The sequence below is a fragment of the Lithobates pipiens genome, unplaced genomic scaffold, assembly GCF_037356315.1.
Source record: "Lithobates pipiens isolate NorthernLeopardFrog02 unplaced genomic scaffold, aLitPip1_a1.2 Scaffold_13, whole genome shotgun sequence".
Classification (NCBI taxonomy): domain Eukaryota; kingdom Metazoa; phylum Chordata; class Amphibia; order Anura; family Ranidae; genus Lithobates; species Lithobates pipiens.
In genome coordinates, this window is record NW_027507718.1 from 32882988 (window position 1) to 32906406 (window position 23419).

General features: G+C 41.6%; 1 protein-coding gene across 4 annotated transcripts in view; it reads right to left on the reverse strand.

The window, feature by feature from the left end:
• The window catches only part of TJP2 (tight junction protein 2), a 165186-nt gene that overhangs the window by 15542 nt on the left and 126225 nt on the right, over positions 1–23419 (reverse strand). For all 4 annotated transcript variants that reach the window (XM_077474973.1, XM_077474970.1, XM_077474972.1 and 1 more), the window contains 10 exons: positions 21622–21730; positions 18148–18358; positions 12153–12340; positions 11493–11588; positions 11331–11410; positions 8215–8425; positions 3983–4083; positions 2693–2905; positions 1705–1815; positions 1126–1455 (listed from right to left, as the gene is read on the reverse strand). In XM_077474973.1, the coding sequence (XP_077331099.1) occupies positions 1126–1455; positions 1705–1815; positions 2693–2905; positions 3983–4083; positions 8215–8425; positions 11331–11410; positions 11493–11588; positions 12153–12340; positions 18148–18358; positions 21622–21730 (1650 nt within the window). The remainder of the gene's footprint in view (positions 1–1125; positions 1456–1704; positions 1816–2692; positions 2906–3982; positions 4084–8214; positions 8426–11330; positions 11411–11492; positions 11589–12152; positions 12341–18147; positions 18359–21621; positions 21731–23419) is intronic.

Consider the following 23419-nt stretch of genomic DNA (forward strand, 5'->3'; position numbering starts at 1 on the left):
GTATTCCGCTCTCTACCTATCGCCCCCCTCCTTTTTGTTCTCCTCCTTTCCCATTTTTCTGGACGCTCATAATCTGTTTGAGAGTTTTCCTAAACCCAGGAACTAACCTTCACTAGGATGACGACATTGGCCAAAGTGGATATCATATTTTCATCACCCGATTGCAGAAATTCCCTCCAAAGACAAAAATCTGTATGCGTATATTCCGGGTGGGAGAAACTTTCAATCCTATATCCCTCTCATAGCCCCTTCTCCGATCCCCATTTTCTCCTATAGACGAGATGCTTTACAAGCTTATTAGCTTTTAATAACCATTTCTGTGTTGTGGTGTTATAAACTTCCTGAGCCAAAGAATGCCATACTACAGCCCTGACCTATAACCACATCGCTTACTAGTATGTACCCGCAAATATGCAATCAAATGCATGGTTTGATTTAATAATTTGGCACAAGATTGGGTCGAATGCCCACTGTTCATTTGCTATAATAGACTTTGATTATGAGAAGTTTGTAACATTGACTTTGTGCGTTGTTTAATATCAAATAAAATATGTTTGGGAAAAAAATAAAAAATAAGATGATGTGGGTCAGCTGAATGCTGGCCCTGCCCCCTCCTTCCCGGTCATGTGGACCTGGGCATGGCTTATTTCTATTTGTTAATAGATGCATAGTAAATGTCTCTACTTGGCTGGTAGTTACTGAGAGGCCTGAAAATGTCTCTCACAGAGGGGCCATTAGAGGACTTTGTTCACCACCGTGTGCTCAAATAGACTTTGAGCAACTTCAGCCAATATTAGGACAAGTAAAAGGCCCCCTACCTACAAGAATTAATGAGTGCATCAACAGCACTGTAGCAAAATTATATGATCACACACCCCCAGAAAGACGTGATCTTACACCCAAACCCAGGTAGCTTGCTGACAGATCAGCCATCTTGTCACAAGTGGAAACTGGTCTATGTGTAGCTCCATTATGAGCTATTCTACTTTCTGCTACATTCCTTAAAAACAAGTGGTTTGATTTGGTGGAAACACAATCCCAAAGAACATGACATTATGCAACCCATGCTGTTATGCAAAGGATATGGTGAAAAATGACATGATTTTTGCAGTCGTTCATTCTTACCCGTGCATTTTGTGCTTCATGCAACTCCTGCATCCTTTGTTGTCTTGCACTGAAGTCCATTTTCTCAAAAATTTTCACTTTCCCTAAAACAGACTTGGGGGCATTTGTCCCTTCATCAGCCGTGCCTTCATTATTTCCCACAGGAGGGTTAACACTGACAGGAGGCTTTATAATGGGTTTTGTAGCAAACACAGGTTTAGCAGCCGTAGGGGGTGGAACAGCTTTGCCAGATCCTGCTGAGGCTTCACTGCTGGCTACACTAGAGCTACTCCGTTTAGCATCATAACTGCGAGGTGAATCGTACAGTTCATCTTTGCTTTGTGCTTTGACCTGTAAAGAACATATCAAATTGAAAACTACTGCTAACTAACTACATAATATATATATATACAGATCTAGGAAGCATTTCTACAAAAGTAATATGACCATAGTTTGACTCTTAATATGGTTAAACCTGAAATTCAGCCATTTAAATAATGTAGAAGCAGTGAGGATAACAAGCAGATTTTTTAATAGGAAATGTGGAGAACACAAATGGCAGGAATAAAGAAAAGGATTAGCTATATTAACAGTACATACCTTGGGAGGTTCTGGTTTAAATGATGGTGGAGGACTGGGCTCTCGTAGCACTTCTTTGCTGCTTGCCCCTTTCAGCTGACTCTTTGGCTCTGGAACTGGTTTTACGGTAATCTGAAAAATATCACAGTACAATCAAACATCCCAAAATGAATATTGGCAATAAAGAAGAATAGGTTTAATTATGCACATAAACATGGCCATGCTATTACAGTGATTATTTATTAGTATTGGCATCTCTAGAAGTTTATGAAGACTCCATTCACAAAGTCTTCATCACAGTATTATCAACAGTGCAATGCTAGCACCACAAATTCACATTAAGTCCATCTGCATACGTCATATGATGTCCTCCCAGAACTGTCTGGCCACGCTGTAGCCGTCATTTGGCTATAGCGCAGTCGGCAAGTGGTGGAAGGGTAACTCTACTTTCCTGGGGAAAAAAAAAATAACATAACAAAAAATAATATTGCATATACAATTGTTACACAAGCCATATTGTAACTAAATTTTAACAAAAATTATAGTCTCTATAATTTTCTGGAAAATTCAATGTAATATGGCAACCTGGAGGCCTTCTGTACACAGGCGGTGTACAGAACTTCCTCAGAAATGTAATTTCTGGCTTGTAAGATTGGCTCACTGATTTTCCCAGAAGTCTGCACTACAAGTCAAATTTTAGCTACCCTATGCAACAAAAAATGAATTGTTGGTGAGATACTCCTAATGGCGTAAATATTTCAAAAGTAATGCAGACCCTAAAACTTTCCTCATAAGAAATCTGCAAGTGCATCAGCTGATTAATAATGATAAAGCCACTCCCATTCAGATTCACTATGCACATTGATCTAATCAAACAGTTTTTTCTTCACAGCGGAATCGTGTCGCAATCTGCAACAAAGTTTGGTAAAATCCTTGCAATGTACATTGATCACCCAGAGGGTGATCACAAAAAAAAAAAAAACTATCCTTAGTGACTGCTTTAATTTACCTCTTCTGAGTGGACAGGTTCAGAAGATCGACTGATGGCAGAGACCGGTACAGGATCATCAACAAGTTCATCAAGTTCATTGTCTGTATACGCTCCTCCTTCACCGTCGGTGTCTTCGAAGTCACTGATTAATCGGCTGTCACAGCTCAAGTAGTCTGCTCCCATTGCTGTCAGGTAGGACATGCGATCTTCATCGTCATCTACTCCGTCTACCTATTTTTTAATTGACATTTCAAGAGGCTAAATTATTCACTCATCCTAAAATGATTGTAAAAGTAATTTTTTTTCTTAAAATAATAAAACATTGGGGGGAATGGACAGGCACTAAAAAGGTAAATGCATTAAGGTAAAAAAAAAAAAAAAGAAAAGACCTTGGAACCAATTTAACTAAAAAAAATAGCATCCATAGCCAAATCAAATACAAATAATTGAAAATATACAATAAAACAGCCATATAAAGGTGTGCACGCTGCAGAGAAAAGAGGTTCTATAAACAATTAACATGGTCATGGATTTTTTGTAAATAGTAGGCGAGTTAAAAACCATGTCAGGTGAGTCTGTGCCCTGTTGAAGTATTTCACTTCCTAACCCAAAGACAAAACACAAAATGAAAGGACATCTCCAAATTGGTTGGAGAAGGACCTCTTATACAGGTGTCACTGGAACAGGAGTCCACCTTGGAAGATTTCCTCTCACCTCCTGTTATGGTGACAGATTAATGTTTAGTTGAAAATGAGCACCAGGACGAAAAAAACAAAAAAAGGAGGATCATCTTCCCAGTGGGAACAGAGGCAGCAGAAAAAAAAAATCATTAGATATTTTTCTGTCAAAAAAAAACACACTTCAAAGTAGCCACAGTAGGAAGCTCCCACTGACAACAGTGAAAAGGGCTCATAAAAGTAAAGCTGGCCATACACCCTGATCGACATTCGACTGGTCCAGCAGGGACTGGGCGACTTTCGATCAGTGAGTCAACTCCTGTGCTCGACGGAAGTCAATTGTTTGTCAACTTCTGTAGAAGAGGCATTTCCATCAATCAGCAGCGGAAGCCAATCAGCTGCAGTTGCTAATCAGTGTATTCCGACAGTGGGGATTCCTCCATCTACCTCGTTTGTGTGGATGGTTTAATCAGTTTGTTTTTTCTCTTTCAGTCCACTGGCCGAACAAAGAAAATAAATAACCGTGTAAACCTAGCTTAAGTATTCCACTTTTAAATCTGTAGATTCACTGGCTGTTTAGCTTGCCCTGGAACTCATCCAGCCTTGCAAAAAGTTAAAATACAAAATTTACCTTTCCTTCCGAAACCCAGACTGCCTCTGTCTGCTGATCTTTAATTACATCCTTAAGGCTTCCATACCAGCTGTCATTTGATGAATTTAGGTTAATAGTAGCTGTAGGATAAAAATAAAAAAAAGAAAGAGATTATCAAACATATTAGTGATAAAGAAATACAAGTTACCTTATAGGTTGGACTTGTGTCTTTTTTTCAACCTCAAATTTTATATCTATCTCTCTTAAAAATGTATGTATGTATATATATATATATATATATATATATATATATATATATATATATATATATATATATATATATATATATATATTTTTTTTTTTTTTTTTTTTTTTTTCAACTTATGTGCAAGAATAAATGTAAGGGACAGAAAAAGTGTCCCCATGCCAATTATGGCGTACGAGGTAAGAATTTTATTTATCACCATCTCCACTGCCTACTTAAGGAGTCCGATCATCCAGTCAGGCAGCATGGATGGATGGCACAGAATGCTCTAATGGCAAGACTGATCTTCATATATTTAAAACACATACAGACTTTTAAAATGGCAGTGCAAAAAAAAAAAAAAAAATGGGATTAATTAAACTACAGGATGCATTATTTGCCACAATGTCTATTATTTCTGCCAGTGCAGTTTACACCTCACTTTACAGAAAATAACAGCAACTTACAGCAATTAAGGAATGTTATAGCTCAGTGAAATAAACCTGATGTGCAGTAACCCATAGCAACCATATTTTGTTTAATCAGTGCCATCATTCAAAAATGATTACACTCACAAACCATTTTTGGCTAGATTGGTTCACAATCATTGGGTTATGCTAGAGCTGCATGATTCTGGATAAAATGAGAATAAAGATTATTTTGCTTAAAATAAGGCTCACGATTCTCTGTTCAACATCATCTTTCACATTATAAAAAAAAAAAATAATAAAAAAAATTGGGGTAACTTTATAGTTTCTTTTTTTTTTATAATTGAAGTGTATTTTTTCCTCAAAAATTGCTTTTGAAAGACCGCTGTGCAAATAAAGTGTGACATAAAATATTGCAACAACTGGCATTTTATTCTCTAGGGTCTCTGCTAAAAAATAAAAAATATAAATAAATGTTTGGGGTTTCCAAGTAATTTTCTCACAAAAAATACTTATTTTAACTTGTAAGCAACAAGTTTCAGAAAAAGGCTTGGTCTGTGAGCTCATGCACACTGCAAAAAAAATAAAAAAAAATAAAAAGAAAAACCTGCTTTTACAGGCATTTGAGCTTGTATTCAGCTTGAAGAAGCTTGTGATCTTTTGTGCTTTTTTGGGCACTTCGTCATCTTTTCTGCTCAAAAGCTCCTCTCAAAAACATGAGTTTTTTTTTTTTCTGTCTGTAAGAGCATTATGCATGTAGGAGCTTGAAAAAGCCAGAGTGTGCATGGACTCATTAGCTAACATGAAGGGAAGTTTCCGGGCAGAAAAAAGGCTCAAAATAGCTCAAAAGCGGACCTTCGGTAAAATTTTTCAACTTAAAGCGGAGTTCCACCCTAAAGTGGAACTTCCGCTCATCGGAACCCTCCCCCCCTCCGGTGTCACATATGGCACCTTTCAGGGGGGAGGGGGTGCAGATACCTGTCTAAGACAGGTATTTGCACCCACTTCTGGGCATAGACTCCCACGGGAGTCTATGCCTCTTCCTGTCCCGGCGTGTTGTCTGCTGGGACACACACGGGTCTCAGAGACAGCGCGGACCATTCCCATGTGCAGTAGGGAACCGGGAAGTGAAGCCGCAACACTTCACTTCCTGATTCCCTCACTGATATGCCGACATCGCTGGACCCCAGGAAAGGCAAGTGTCCATTTCTTAAAAGTCAGCAGCTGTAGTAATTATAGCTGTTGGCTTTTAATAAAAAAAAATTCAGGTGGACTCCCTCTTTAACTACCTTAATACAGCTAACTTCCCGTTTCTTGTCTGGTAAAAAGCCTAGGCTTATGACATCATGCACAGCTCTTTCTCGCACTCTAGTGAGAGTTTGCCAGGAAGGGAGGGGGGGTGAGTCATAAGAGGGCCAATGAGAGCTGCAGGGTTGCAGAGCTTGAGGTGTGCCTCTGTGTAAATCCAGGAAGTGGACAGGCAGCAGCTTCAGCTGCCCACAGTTAAAAATGGTTGCAGCCAAACTTTATAGAGGGAGATTTCTGCAGCATATTTGGCAAGTAAAGAATCACAATATATATATATATATATATATATATATATATATATATATATATATATATATATATATATATATACACACACACACATACACATATATATATATATATATATATATATATATATATATATATTTATATTACACACATACATATACACACACACACACAATAATAAGGCTAGAAAAAAGGTAGCGCTAAGTGATAGAAAGCAATAATCAATATACCAAATAGTATATAAAAATAGTGCAATCATGTGATAAAATCAATCGCAAAATGAAATTACCATGTGAAGATGTGTATAAAACCACAAGTGAAAAAGGAAAACTTATAGAGTCCGCTACAAGAAAAGTTGTTGCTCAGGGGGTAAAACGGCCTTGGCAGGCATGTAGAGTACCAGGGGTAGTGTGTCCTCCACCCAGGATAAGGGGCATGTACTCTTACCGGAAGAAGTGGATCCGAGTGTCAGCGACAACGAGTCAATCACGCAAGAATGGCCGAATCAACGGACTTCCAGAAACTATCCAGCGAATCTGGTAAACTCCAAGAAAGGATCCAGAAAATCATGCAGATGAACGTGAGGCTGGAATTCAGATGTTAGGCAGCCGGAGTGGAAAGTCAAAAAACTTGCATCATAGGGGATATAGAAAGAAAAAATGCCTCCATATGGTATAGGTCAAAAAGGTGGGTTTTATTGAAAAAAAAAAAATAAATAAAACCAGCATTCATCCATGAATATAAAACTGATCACAGAATGCCCCAGTTGAAGTCCATTGGGATGAAACGCGTCGGGTTTGGCTTTCAGCTACCCACATTGATTTTTATTCTGTGATCAGTTTTATATTCATGGATGAATGTTGTTTTTTTTTTCAATAAAACCCGCCTTTTTCACCTACACCATATGTAGACATTTTTTCTTGAAATATGCCCTTTGATGAGAGTTTTTTGGGCTTTCCACCCCGGCTGGCTAACATCGGAGTTCCAGCCTCACGTTCATCTGCATGATTTTCTGGAACCTTTCTTGTAGTTTTCCGGATTCCCAGGATTGTTTCTGGAAGTCTGTAGATTGGGCCATTCTTGCGCTATTGACTCGTTGTCACCGATACTCGAGTTCACTTCTAGCGGTAAGAGTACATACCCCTTATCCTAGGTGGAGGACAAACTACCCCTGGTGCTCTACATTTCTGCCAAGGCCGTTGTACCTCACTTCTGAGCAACAACTTTTCTTGTTGCAGACTCTATATATATATGTTTACCTGTTAAGGTCTTTCCACCTTTGGGACTTTCCACTTGTGTTTTTATACACTATATATACATAAACTTCACATGTTAATTTCATTTCATTTTGTGATTGATTTTATCATATGTTTGCACTATTTGGTATAGTTATTGATTATTGCTTTCTATCACTTAGCGCTACATTTTTACTAGCCTTTTATATTGAATTTCTGTCACATTGCTATGAAGCAGCTATTTTTCCTTTTCACACACCGGGTTATCGCAGTAATATCCCCCATTTACATATAAAATAGTATGCAAAGCGGTTGGAGGGAAGCTTCAGAATGGCAAAGATGTTTTTATTACAAATTATGTGAGCAGACTGCAGTTCCTCTTTAAGCTGAAGTGTGCATGAGCCCTTAAAGTGGTTAAACTGACCTCATTTGCAGACCGAAGTTCACCTCTTTGATCTCTAAAAGAACAAGAAGGATACAATGTTTCTTTTCATCTCTTTCAACACTTCCTTTTTTTTTTTTTTTTTTTAACAGCGGTGAGCAGAACTGCTCTGCTGGAAAAAGATTGTGAGGAGGGCTAATTCGAGATTGTGATTTTTTTAATGATTAATCATGCAGCGCTAGTTCATGCGCCTGCCAGCTACCTTTTCATTGTATTCTTCACTGCTTTTTACTGAGATAACTGGTGAGCTCAGCAGAACCAAGCTGACACATTTATGGAGTGCTCTACATGGCTATTACGTGGCTAAAAACACAAAGTTTAAATTTCGCTAGCATGTAAAAAAAAAAAAATATATAAAAATATACCTGTAATTAGATGACTACAGGTCTTCTTAAGTTTATTTGCTTGATCATATAGTTTCCGAGAGCTTTTGTTTGAATGAGGGCACAGTCTTTGTCTTATAGTTTTTACTCCTTGCTTACTGTCTGGGTTAAACAACACAACTATAGGGAACCACTGTGTATAGTTCAGCAGGTCCACGGCTTTTGGTGTAACATCCATAAGAGCATGTTTGTCCTTAAAAAAAAAACAAAGAAGGGTGGGTATTAAAATTTAATTCAATTCAAACAGCTGTAAAAGCAACATAGACCTTGGAAAGTTCGGATTCATTGTTCCTTTAATGAGTACACAATTGACAGTTACATCTGCATAAGAATGCCCATGAAAAATCAGATTTTGACATACGAGGTTAATTTGAGTTTGACGACATCCTCCGGCCATTCCTTACGTCACTGCATAAACCCTGTAGTGAAACAGGAGCCAGTGGATGAAACCTCAGTGCTCAGCACGGCTACCAGGGAATCAATACTACCAGACGTTTACTAGATGAAGATCATCCAGGCACCCTAGCTCTTAAAAAGAGCCAAGATCGGTGTCTGGACAGGAAAACAACACACAACAGCAACTAAATATTTAAGGAGCTGTGTCAACGGGGCTATCATTCACTTCAGAGTTTGCATTCCCTTACAAGTCTATATATAGCATTCCCATACAGGTCAAACTGAACGTAAAAAGCACCTGCCAATGAATTGTGAATGATCTCAGATGTGTGCCTGAAAGTGATGCCACCGACACAAGCCCAATCGGCAGGGGGACCAATGATCCGGTACTCCTGGAAGTTTATTAAATAAAACGGATTCTCCAGGCACCCTAGTTTTGAAGGGAGCCAAGATCGGTGGCAAAATATGCAAGCATAACATCTCTTTTGTACAGGGTTATTTATGCAATTTAAGCTTTATTCAGGATAACAGCATCACACTAAAGCAACTAATCAATTAAGGGACTATATGTCACCGGCTTTGTTGGCTTCAAACTGTGTTGCCATACAGGTCAAAAGGAGATTAACGGCAGGTAAAATTCACCTGCCAATGAATGCCACACAAACTCAGAAGTGTCCCAAACCATTGGCACAAGCCAAAGTGGGGTAGAGAGCTGGAGCATTGTGTGCATAAGGCAGCAGTGGGATCCAGGTGGAGGGATGCAGAGAGGCGGAGCATTGTGTGTATAAGGCAGCAGTGGGATCCAGGTGGAGGGGTGCAGAGAGGCGGAGCATTGTGTGCATAAGGCAGCAGTGGGATCCAGGTGGAGGGGTGCAGAGAGCCAGAGCATTGTGTGCATAAGGCAGCAGTGGGATCCAAGGGGAGGGGTGCAGAGAGCTGGAGCATTGTGTGTATAAGGCAGCAGTGGGATCCAGGGGAGGGGTGCAGAGAGCCTGAGCATTGTGTGTATAAGGCAGCAGTGGGATCCAGACGGAGGGGTGCAGAGAGCCGGAGCATTGTGTGTATAAGGCATGTAAAAGTTATGTTAGTGGTCCATGGGATTCAAAATTGCGAGTTTAGTAGTCCGTGAGGTCTGAAAGGTTGGTAGCCATTGCCCTAAGGGACCAAGTGCATGTCACACTGGGCCCTGCTATGATTCATGCCCTGTTTGCTCAGCAGCATGATTGCAGTGCTAATTGTTCATTTATAATAGCAAGCAAACAGTGAGCTTAGAGAGGGGGCGGGTGACTCAGTCCTCTGCTGTAACTTCCCCACAGGAATGCCCATAAATTGGACTTCATTACAGGGATGGAGCTACAGCACTGAAAGAATAATAAATTAATTTTGTTTTTGAACCACTGGATGGATGTTAATGGGACCAATTGCTTTGTGCATCCCCTAGGGGATTTAAAAATTTTTTTTTAAGAAATGCTACTTCTTTAAACGTATAATTTTTCTCTTTGAGCCAAAGCCATTTGAATTTACTTCCATGTTTATGTAATATTAGGTACCTAAATTATTTTGTGCAATACTACTTTATCTACAACTGTAACATAATGTAGTCAACATAACTGGACCGTTTCCTTATCTAGATCATAATTATAACCACTTGCCGCCGCCATATAGCAAAATGATGGTGGCAAAGTGGTTTCAATATCCTGACCAGACGTCATAGGACATCTTCAGTATATTAAGCTGCTGTGCGCCCTTGGGGCATGCATCGAGGCGATCGTTGTTGCGGTGTGTCAGTCTGACGGTGACTCTTTACTACGTGATCAGCCATGTCCAATCACAGCTGATCATGATGTAAACAGGAAGAGCCAGTGATCGGCATTTCCTCACTCGCGTCTGTCAGATGCGAGTAGAGGAGAGTCAATCGGCTCTGACAGGGGGGGGGGTCTGTGCTGATCGATTATCAGCGCAGCCCCCCCCCCCCAGGATGCCCACACTGGACCACCAGGGAGGTCACCACCAGGTATGCCACCCTAGACCCCCAGGGATGCCGATCAGTGCCCACAATGGATGCCACTCAGTGCCAACAATGGGCATCACTGATTGGCGGGCATTATTGTTTGGCACCGATTGGCATCCATCAGCACCATACATTACAGTACATCAGTGCCACCTATCATGGCCTATCAGTGACCATCCGTGCCACCTATCAGTGACCATTATCAGTGTCCATCAATGCCACCTCATTGGTGCCCAGTGCCGCCTTATCAGTGCCCGTCAATGCAGCCCCATCAGTGAAGGAGAAAACGTACTTATTTACAAAGTTTTGTAACTGAAACAAAACACATTTTTTTTTATTTTCAACATTTTCGTTTTTTTTTTTTTTTTTTTTATTTAGCAGAAAATTAAAATCCCAGAGGTGATCAAATACTACCAAAAGAAAGCTCTATTTGTGGGAACAAAATGATAATTTAGTTTGGGTTCAGTGTAGCGTGACCGTGCTGAAAGCTGAAAATTGGTCTGAGCAGGAAGGTGTGTGCCCAGTATTGATGTGGTTAAAAATGTAATCTCATTTTGCCTTAAAATAATTGGAATATCAAAAGAACAAGCTTACATTCTATGAATTCGGAAATGCATTGATTCGTAAACTATTCAGCCAATATCTATCACACAGCAAAAGTTCATATTATGTATAAACTTGTAAAACCTACCAGTTCAATGATCTGTCTAACAGTATTCAGCCTCACTACACCGCTCGCCCTATCCGAGCCGGCATCTTTTGGCTCTGTCTCTAAAATAAAGGGAAAGATTATTTACTTTCAGCTAAGACAAGTGTAAAACAAAGTGCGAATGACAGGTGCAAATTAACTCACTTGCTATTTGAAACAAATCTGGCATATCATTTGCCAGCTTTTCCATTGCTACATCAGCAATCGGGCCAAACAACACAACCGGTCTTTTAAAGCCAGCTGTCAAGAAAAAAAAGATTTACATAAAAATGAAGAACTTAATTAACCATCATAATACATAATACAAAATTACCCATTTGTTTCCTTTGTAGGTTATCCCTGATAAACTTCAATAAGACATTTGTAAAAAAGAATCAAGAATAACATTGTTGAAAAAAGCATTTTCTTTTAGGCTATTTTAAATGATATACCTGGTTGAATGAGTGGTGCAATGTTCACTAGTGGAGATGAGCAAGCTGTATTGTACACACCATAAAACTCAAGTTTTGCATATGAAATATATAGAAAACAAATGAAGAGCTCCTAATTTGTCACCGAAAATCCTGACCACTCTTCAGTTCACACTCTACACTCAACCCATCTGGTTCATGATGATCAGGCCAACTATATTAGACATACTTGAATCCAGAGCACTATTACCAACAGCAGAAAGTGGTGCATTACATGAACTAGAAAGTTCTTTTTTAGTAGAATCCAAAGACATTGCATGTGATATGCGAAAGCACGTGTAGCCTATAAGTCATGTGTGCAGAAAGTGTAGAAGTACACTGGAGATTCGCTCACCTTCCCTCAACAAGATTCTCTCATAGGCCGGAAACCTGGTACTGATTAGAGAAAGAGATGCCTGGTCATCGCGGCTTTTCTTCACATTTTTCTTGCCTCCAGATCTTTGGCCTCGTTTTTTCCAGTAGTCTGCCCTATCTCCAGTTGCAGACCTCTGGGCATTCTGTACACTGGCCAGCTGATCAGCTCTGAAACATAAACTCATAGCTATAGGTACACCATCACAATGCAACATGCATATCATATCATATTTAAGATACATTTTAAACATTTAATAATGAACTTCTTATATTCTAAACTATACTTAGAGATTTCAAACCCTGAGTATGGTCCCATTCGACACTACAGGGCTCCCTGGCCAGGCACATCTAGAACTGAAGAAGCTTTCTGCCCGGTGGATGTATATAGGTGAGGCTTTGGTTACCATAGTGAATGAAAGTGTATTCAAAGCCAAAAAAACTTTGTTATTCAACAGAATCACAGACAGCATTAAAATGTCTAACATAGGTTCCAAATCTTCCCTGTTCATCTAAAACTTAAAAAATATAAAATAAACTAGCTTTAGATACACTAAAATGCTGATTATTATTATTATACAGGTTTTATATAGCGCCAACAGTTTGCTCAGCGCTTTACAACATGAGGGCAGACATTACAGTTACATTACAATTTGGTACAAGAGGAATCAGAGGGCCCTGCTCGTTAGAGCTTACGATCTAAAAAGGAAGAAGGGGCAATTGATACAAAAGGTAATAGCTGTGGGGGATGAGCTGATGGAGGAAGTAAAACAGTGTTAGTTAGAAGCAGGATAGGCTTCTTTGAAGAGAAGGGTTTTCAGGGATCGTCTAAAGATGGATAGATTAGGGGACAGTCGGACAGATTGGGGTAGGGAGTTCCAAAGAATGGGAGAAGCTCTGGAGAAATCCTGGAGGCGAGCATGGGAGGAGGTGACAAGGGAGATAGAGAGCAGGAGGTCTTGGGATGACCGTAGAGGGCGGTTTGGTTGGTATTTTGGGACTAGGTCAGTGATGTAGCTGGGGGCAGAGTTATGGATGGCTTTGTAAATTATTGTTAGTACTTTGAATTTTATTCGTTGGGTGAGTGGAAGCCAGTGCAGGGATTGGCAGAGAGGGGTGGAGGACACTGAATGGCTGGTAAGGTGGATGAGTCTGGCAGCGGCATTCATTATGGACTGGAGGGGGGATGGTCTGTGTAAAGGTAATCCAACGAGGAGGGAGTTGCAGTAGTCGAGGCGAGAGATGACCAGGGAGTGAGTTAGAAGCTTGGTGGTGTCATTAGTTAAAAAGGGGCGTATTCTGTAAATGTTGCGGAGGCTAAGGCGGCATTATTTGGACAGGGCTTGTATGTGGGCCTGAAAGGACAGTTCGGAATCTAAGGTTACCCCTAGCACTCTGGCATGTGGGGATGGACTGATAGATGTGCCATTGATCTTGACAGAGAAGTCAGGCGAAGGGGTACGTGGGGGAGGAAATATTAAGAGCTCGGTTTTAGATAGATTAAGTTTGAGGAAGTGGTGTGACATCCAGGCTGATATGTCTGTTAGTAGATCAGCGATGCATGAGGAGATTGATGGGGTGAGCGGAGGGGTAGAGAGATAGATTTGGGTGTCATCAGCATATAAATGGTAGTGAAAGCCATGGGAGGCTATCAGCTGACCCAGGGAGGACGTGTAGATCGAGAATAGTAGAGGTCCAAGGACAGAACCTTGGGGGACCCCAACGGTAAGAGGAGTTGGAGAAGAGGAAGTGGAGTTGTAAGTGACACTGAAGGTGCAATGAGATAGGCAAGATTCAAACCAACGGAGAGTGCAGCCATGGAGACCAAGCAAATTGAGTTTTTTGGAGGAGGAGGGGGTGGTCAACTGTATCAAAGGCAGCAGAAAGGTCCAAGAGTAAGAGTATGGAAAAATGACCATTGGTTTTGGCTGTTAGTAAGTCGTTAGTGAGTTTTAGAAGGGCAGTTTCTGTGGAGTGCTGTGGGCGAAATCCAGACTGAAAAGGATCAAGAAGGTTATTTTCAATGAGGTGGTTGCTCAGTCGGTTGTAGACTAAACGTTCAAAGAGTTTGGAGGCAAAAGGGAGTAAAGAGATGGGTCTTAAGTTGTTAAGATTGGTGGGGTCTGAGGCCTTTTTTGGTATGGGAGTGACTAGTGCATGTTTTAGAGGGTTGGGGAAGATGCCAGTAGAGAGTGAGAGGTTGAAGATATGAGTTAAGGAGTGTAGGATTGAGTCAGATGGTGACCGTAGTATTTGAGAAGGAACAGGGTCCAGGGGGCAGGAGGTTAGGTGGGCATTAGAAAAAAGTTTAGTGACTTCCTCTATAGCAGCTGGGTCAAAAGAGGAAAGTATTGATTGTGCAGGAGGACAGGGAGTGTAAGGTGAGGGAGATGTCTGTAGAGCGGAGATCGAGACGAATCGTCTCAATCTTATTTTTGAAGTGATAAGCAATCTCCTGGGCAGTGAGTAAGTTAGTGGGTGGGGGTAATGGAGGACGAAGTAGAGTGGTAAAGGTAGATCAAGGCACATGACACATGGACAAATCTGCCACTAGCAACAAATTGCCCAGAGGCACAATGGTTAGGAAGCCGGCCTGTGTGTACAATTATTCAATCCGTAGCCACATGCAGCGAGATGCTGTACTGTTGCTGGCCTGGACGCTGCTGACTTTCAAATGCTAGCCATGGGAGTGATATTCCACTGCCTCAGTTACAGCCTTTTAGTGATCCTGTCAAAGTTGTTTTTGACACATTTTTAGCAGGATAGCCGTGGATCATCAGCCTAAGCAAGCAGGTAGCTAATGGGTATTTAGATACTTCATATAAGTAAGGGCTCTCGCTTTTACAATGTGTATATTTTTTTTTAGTACCAACATTCAACAAAGTTATACATTTCGAATATTCACTGTCTCTACAAAGGCTCCAAGGCTTAAAACTGGTGGAGGCTCTGGGTTTTAGTGTTTGCATATAAATATTTGTTCACTGGGATATTCACTGTGCCTAAAGAGACACCGTCATCAGGTAACACTTTTCAGGCTACTAACATACGGTACATAAAATGTTTACTTTTAGCCCTTACGGATTATGACCTTGCTATTGAAATTCATTATGCCTTTTTCAGTAATAGTCCTGTAGTTTTTTTTCTTTTTCATACTCCGACATCTTTAGGAGTGTCAGAGGCAGGGGTGCTTATTGGGCAGTACAGCCAGCTCTCCTGTACTGGGCCTGAGCTCTGTCACTTCAGAAGAGGGGTCTGGGCCAGGAGAGCCAGCTGTAATGCCTTGTGACAACGGTGGATCCCCTGCAGTGCTGCTGGCGTTCTCCCTCCAGCAGCTCTGCAGAGGGATAAGTTCTATATACTGACAAAGTGTCCCGATCTGAAGCAGAAGGGGAGAGCTGCAGAGTCTCTGCCGGGTCCTAAAACTCCCTCTCCATCTCCCCCTGGCCCATAGTCGGCAGTGTTATCTCCTGACAGTGTCAGTGGTGGCCCATCCATTGTGGGCACATAGGCGCCGTGTCCCCCTGCCCATGCAGCCGCCACCCTCCCTATCCATGTGCCCGGCCCCTTTCAGGACGGCAGGTGTATGAATTCCTATTGTGGGGATGGGCGGGAGGTGGTATTTTTTGAAGCACATGATTAGAGCCAGAGGCTCTAAAAGGCTTCAAAATAGGGTGGGCTTGGAGTGCAGAGCATTGCGTCCGGAGGCCACCCAGGTGTGTTGCAGCAATATTCGCTGCTGCAACACTGATCCTCCTCCCGGCTAATTGGGAAGCGGGTCTGATACCCATCACCCGACTGGCTGAAAGGACAGGTGATCCTATTGGACACCTAGTAGGAGGGGAGAAGACACACGGCGGAAGGGAGGAAGAGAAGACGCTACCCGATGCACGCCGCAGCCTGATGTTTGCTGATGCCTTGATCCCCGCCACAGACTGATGTCTGCTGATGCCCGATCCTTGCCGCTCCGTGATGTCCACCGATGCCCCGATCCCTACTGCCCCCAAACAAAAAAAACACGAGCTGTCACTGGTCAGTGTGATGAAGGAGCAGGAAGCTTGCTCCCCTCCCACTAGATTGTGCTCTCACTGCTCTGTGTTCAGTGTGGACTCCAGGGTTTGGAAGGAGAAGTGCTTCTGCTGGAGTGAAGGGACAGAACCTTCAGGTTTTTGTAGAGGGGTGAATATACCAGGAGCCAGCCTAGAATTGCAGGTAGCTACCACTGCAGTGCTGGAGCTAGGAGCCCTCTCTCTCTCTCTCCAGCTGACAAACATCTCTGCCCAGCCATTTCTATATACCACCCCTAAGGTCCCCTTTATAAATTGCATAGCGGGAACACTGTTCATGCTACGCATTTTTATTTTATTTTTTTGCTTGATTTTTTGCACATAAGGTAGCCCATTCTCTTGAATGGGCTGCCATGTGTGTGACAAACACATCACAGAAAATCTAGAACTTTTTAAGGCATGCAGCTTTGCCACATGACAAAACACAGGTCTGCTGGTTGCATTTGGGGTGCCATTAGCAATTATTGGCACCACAACGCTATGCACATTTGCAGTGCATTTGCAAAACGCCCTGTACCTGTCACACATCCAGGAAACATCAAATGTGAATGCAGCTTAATGCCTAGTATACACTGCTTGTTTTGTTTGTTTTTTCAACCCAGCGGGCTGAAAGAAAAAAAAAAAAACTGACATCTCAGGTCAGAGCCACTGTACTAACACACTTTAGTACAGCGATCTCCCCTGCTGCCAGAACACTCCAGTCATTGGCTGAGAGTGCTGATCAGGAGATGATCGGCAGACCTTTTTGGTCATGCCCCTTCAGAAGTGGGCAGTCACATATTCCGACAAGGCTGTATACATGCCATGGCTGCATTTTTAATGCAGGTTGCAGAGTTTGATAGTCAGCACCACCTGTCAAATGTCTCATTGAGTTCAATGGGGCCGCTCTGCGCCTCAAAGCCAAATACTTGGTTCACAGTTGCCATGTTGTCTCGCAATTAAAAATTGCCAGTCAGAAATGGAAAAAAAAAAAAAGGTAAAAAAATCAAAAAACAAAAAAAAACACCACACACACACACAAAAGGTGTCAGTAATGAAATTTTTGCCATGGCTGCAAAGTATATCCTTGCGACCGTGGCATTTTAGCGATTAGTTAATTCTGGGGGGGGGGGGCCTGTCAGGTAAGTTGTACAGGACTCTGATTTCTGCCCAGAGGTCTACTTTAGTAGGTCCCATACCGTCCCTGATGTCACATAGGTGTCTGGCTGCTGCGTGTGAAGTTTTCAACACCTGAAGCTGGGCTCAAATTGTACAATATGCACCAGTTGTTCATGTACCAATTTTGGAACTGCATTGCAGGGTTGTTTGCACCATGTGATCTGGAGCTGGCAAACACACTGTGTTTGGGGTGTCATTTCACCTAGGTTCAGAACTAGAATGTGGTGTGGCAAACCCACGATCTGTGCACGTTTCCTGCACTGCATTCAATTTGCACTGCCCTGGTGATCTGCAGCGGGTGTAATCTTAACGACACCCCAAACGCAGGTCACAAATGTAGTGCGTTTGCCTGCACTGGATCGCATGGAACAGAACGACCATGCAATTCAGATGCAGTCCGGTTCCAAAATCAGTGCATGAGCATCTCTGGCGAGATTTGAGCCCATTCAAAATGAATGAGCTCAAATGTTGCCACACTGAATTGCATGTGAATTGAACAGGAATGTGATGCAGTTCTCGTGCGGTTCAAACGAGCTTCGTAGTGTGAACCGAGGTGAATGTGAACCTGGGCTACGTCTACATCTGTAAAAATCAAACAAAATATGCTAACGCAAAATCAGTAACATACAAAAGTAGGGAACAAAAAACGAAGAGAATAAACTTGATTACATTTTTTCAGGATAAATGACTATACATAACAGAACATATAAATGCACAACACATCATACAATTTAAAAAGGACAGACGAAAGATTACCTGCTTTTACTTGGAATAAGTCCCTTCTCCAATTCATTGGCGATCCTTACAGCCAGCCAGCTGCCAAGCTTCCCATCATATAGTGTATCAACCACCCTGAAGATCTCGCCTCTTGTAAATCCTAAAAATTGCTGAGCCTCTTTCTCATACTCAAAATGAGTCCTTATGAAGAACGAATCTCCCCGGCCACAGGCAAGTATGTTTTTGTAGACTGGAAACAAAAGATGAAAGATATATCAAAGAAAATCCTTTGAGAATCAATGTACTGCCAGAGTGGGAGCTACAGCTCTCGTTCAAGGTCCAAGGAAACAAAGAATTTCGGCTTGTTTAGTATTTGAAGGACATGTAATTATACTGGCAATCTCGCTAGTTAAAAAGCAGCTTTGGGAAAGTACAATTCTGTTAATTGCTTTCCTGAAAGCATTGCTTATCAATTTATTGTAACTTGAGGTTTAAACTATTTTCTCCAGACAAATTAAGCAAGACTTTTAGAGTGCCCTTTGTGAGCTGTGCAACTAACCTCCCAATACAAGACAAGAGGATGACAGGTCCTCTGATGGCGCTTCTACCATTTATGTTAATTAATTCAGCCCCAATGCCATTCACCCTAGTCAGGTGTTGCTGCGTAGCCAAACTAGACAGGGAAAAAAAAGAAAAAGCCCCGCCCAGACGAAGCTACGCCACTCATCGTTGCGAAACGTGTTGACGTTATCACGGTCATGTGACGGCGCTTAAACTATCCCCATTCATCAGGCATTGGGAGAGCAGAAGCCTGACTGACGGCTAAAAGAGCTTACGGATCTGCCTACTGTGGCATACTCCGCGGTCACTGCGTGAATCGTGACGGCTATGAAGCAGCAGTGTCTTTCTACTTCGCCATGGATGGCTTGAAACATTGGTTGTATCATCCGCTACAGGATCTAGTAATGTAGGATCACCTCCCTGCCTCAAGCCCTACTTCAGAACTGTTATGTACCTTTGCAATTACCTATTTTTTGCTTGCTAACTTGACATACAATTTGTCCATCAAGCGGGACTCTGCTCTATTGCGGTCAGCCCCTCTGGGCATTGCTAGCTATTGACATTTACGTGTCTATGTGTGACTGTTGTATATACGACTACTTCTAGCATATCAGTGAATTTGTGAATTGTAAGAATTGCGCACGTGCATGCATTCACCTTGGGATCTAATAATGTGTGCCTTCTAGGAACCACCAGTCAATCCAGAACATATATTTTGAGGCTAATGATCTATTGTCCATTAATGATCAGCAGCAACTTAGGTGCATCTATCTAGTCATCATCATTAGATGCAGAACATCAGCTAATCTTTGCAGGACTCACTTAAGTGACAGAAGTCACTTCCATGCATCTTCATCTGACCACTGTATATGCAGCTCTGAAGCACATGAACTCAGAGGCTCCATTCATTGATCCACAGCTTGCGATCCCATACCAGGAGCCCTAGTACTAGATACCTCCCATCTAGCATATAGAAGACTTGCCATATTTACTGCCTTCCCATATCCCCGGGGGCCATCCGCACATAGATCGCCTTAATAGGATTCCTCCCTAATAGGATTCCTCATTAATCCCTCATCTGAGCTTACCTCCTAAGCAATGCTTCTGGAAGTCCACATTAGTCAATTAATATTGATGGGCACAGTAAGTATTTTTGAGATAGCTCTATATTTAAAATTGCTACTTGGGTGCCCAGTTGAAGCAGAATGATTCAAGGTACATATACCTGGTGTCTGCAGGTATATAGTGCCCAATCCTTGCTGTTCAAACCATAGAGGGAGCCATTTTGTGCTAAAATCAAGTTTACTATTTATAGTAAATTTAAGTAAAAAAGTAAGTTTGTAAGTGAGAATCTCATTAAAACAGAAAATACAACATATATAATCACTGATTGACAAGAAATGCTCAATTTTTTCTAAGTTGAGTGAAGGAAAATGTTTTAAGCGGCTGACTTTTCATATTCTGGAAACTAGATCCAGGATCATGATGTTATATGACAAAATCCAGGCCAATATCTTGATACAATGAATAGGTTTTGGGTGATTTGGTATCCAAGGCTGATGTATTTCCTTTCCCCACCCAGGCTTCTTGCTTCTGTGAAAAAGGGGATACTCACAATCTCTCCTCTCCCCTACCGAATTCCACGACCCTATCCGTCCCCCCCCTCCACAATCTTCCTACCCCAACCTATTAAAGTGTTACTAAACACACAAACGTAAAAAAATCAGTCTGTATATGCCATAAAAGCATGCTTATTAAAATCACTGTGGAACCCAAGGGGTTAATCCTCTGCATTGTGTAAAAAAAAAAATTGTTGGATGTGGTCTTCTCAGATTTTCCCCTTCTTCCCCAGTCCCCACACCATCTCTTGATAGAACAGAGCCTTGGGGGCAATCTGCACATGCTCAGTTTGGGCTGTATTAATAGAGGGTTTTTTTTTTTCTTGGGAGAGTGGCCCTGTGCTGATCACATGCAATCAGCACTGTTCAGACAGAGGGTCAGGGGTTCTGCAGCCTAATAGGACAATCAGGGGAGAATGAAAACTTCCCCTCTACAAGCTTTAACCAGACACTGATAGAAGTAACAAGAATGTTATATACAGCTGATGAGAAAATGTATTTATCAGTTTATATTTAATAAAATAATTGCATTTCCATGTTGTGTGTACTGTGGGAGACCAGATATAGTGAATGCAGGCTCCTGGGTTTAGAAACACTTGAAGTCTTCCCCAGCGCTGTTGTTAATTGGTCTCTATTTGCACCATTATAATAATAAGTAGAGACAAGGTGTGCTTTACTACAAACAGAAACTGCCAACCTCTAGTAATGTTGTTCATCTCAATTGTGCGCATTTTTGCTACTTGTAACCATTTGCATGTACTACTTGTACATTTGTTTTGTACATTTGCTATGTAAAAATACAAAGATGAAAAACACTGAAGAAGAAAAATATGTTAATGACAGGTAAAACCTAACATCAGAAAGTGGAGAAGCACACACGCTGTCAGAGTATACCTGTTGCTGCAGAAGTCAGTGCAGTCCAGTGTGGCTCAGAGCCCACAAAACAAATGGAGATGTAAAGGAGGGATGGTGGTGTCACAAACTCTACCTCATCCAATCAGAGAATGACTTAAGTCAATTGCCTCCAAATTCAAGCTGTTCTGTGAATGGTAGCAGTGTCGAGCAAGCAACACGACTCTGGACAGTGTGCACAGGGGAAGCGCTGACTACTACATTGATTGCCAGCTTCTCCAGCAGCCCCTCAGGTATGAGATATGCTTACTGCCATTGGTCCAATGTGGACCAATGAAAGTATGCAAGACAGATCATACCTGGATTCAGATTTAGACTTCATACGCTACATTAAACCAAACACCGAACATTAATGGAGTATGAAAAAAAGGATGTGTGTTTCTTCCATTCATATGCTTAAAAACACATAAAGATCAATTACCATCATATCTGCTCTGAGTTAAAATGGTAACTTCTTCTCCTTTTGGAATTTCCAACAAATATAAAACTGCATCTTCTCGAACAATGCATCTGAAGTCTTGTGTGTTGACCTATGATAGCGATATACAGAACAAAGAAGGTATTTTAGAACATGAAAAATATGTTTTTGTATCGTCGTCTATCTTACATAAGATGTGCACATAATTCTAAAGCTAGTAGCATGCAATTAGTAAAGCTAGAAAAGCACTATGGTGCTTATTCACCTCAATGCTCCACAGTTGCAGACAATTTTTTGAAAAAGTGCAGGTGCCAATTTGGTGCAGCTGCAGCGTGATTTTGGCCCATAGACATCAATTGAAATTTTTTTTATTAAAATGTACTTTTTACAAAAAAAATGCATTTTGAAATAGTGCTGCGCAAATACAGCACAACATAAAAAATTGCAACAATCGCCATTTTATTCCCTAGGGTCTCTGCTAAAAAAAAAAAAAAAATATGTAATTTTTGGGGGTTATAAGTAATTTTCTAGCAAAAAATACTTATTTAAACTTGTAAACAAAAAGTGCCAGAAAAGGCTTGGTCTTCAAGTGGTTAAGTCTGCAGGGGGCACCCTGACAGTGTGGACACTCCATGGAAGGTCTGCTGCCCCATTGAAATACCTTCAACTGAGTGGTATAAGCCCTGTGAACTATAAATAATTAAGCGAGTCATTGTGCAGACAAACAGAGGGCACTAGCTCCAGGATAGTTCTCTAGTCATCGTTGGAAATGTTTCCCAGGTCCCGCTCCTACCCACGATGACCTGGGAAGAAAAAGGGTCGCTAAATAATGTCCATGGGGGGAAGTCTATACAGGGAAGAAATAAGTGCCTTTTTTCCAATGGCCTCTGCAAAGGTTTCAATAAGTGGCATGACCTGCAAGGTCAAATTGTTGCGTTTAGCTTGTGCCATTAAAGAGGAAGTAAACCCTAATGAGTTTACTTCCTCTTTCATTCCCTGCAAAGGTAAAGCATAATGGACTACTATGCATCGCATAGTAGTCCATTATGTGTCACTTACCTGACACAGGAGCCAGCAATGTCACCGCTGTCCCCTGTAGTCCGGAGCATCCATCTTCCTGGTGGGTCTCGCTGGTCCGCCGCTGTCATTCGGCGAAGCCGCGATTACGTCACTCCCGCGCATGCGCACGGGAGCCGCCATGTGCAGCATATTCGCCGTTGACGGTGCCGCGCTTAGTGCGCCTGCGCGCCGCTGTCTACGGCGCATGCACCGTAGACAGCGGTGCCTGTCTTTCGGCAAATATCTCCTAAACCGTGTAGGTTTAGGAGATATTTCTTGGACCTACAGGTAAGCCTTAATCTAGGCTTACCTGTAGGTCAAAGTGTGTTGTAAGGGTTTACAACCACTTTAAGGCATGCTGTAGTTGTAGAAAAAAAATACATTCTGACTGTATAATTGCCTACTAAATGGTACTCCACTGGTGTATCTCAGGTCTAGAAACCATCTTAATGATTATACAGAAGTGTTGTGTTTGTATGAAGAAAGGTGTCGGCAGCTTAAACAGAAAGGGGGTCAGTAATTTAAGTCCAATGCTACCCTATACTTTCACGAATTGTGGACAGAGTAGGTAAGGTTTTTTTTTTTTTTGCACTCTTCCGAATTAGAAGATTTCCCCTATCTTTTGTTTCCATATTACCTGTGTGTACCTAGAGCAGCCTCTCTCAACCTTTTCAACACAGAGGAACCCTTGACATAACTTTCTAATCCCAGGGAACCCCTGCTAAAAATTACTATATCTACA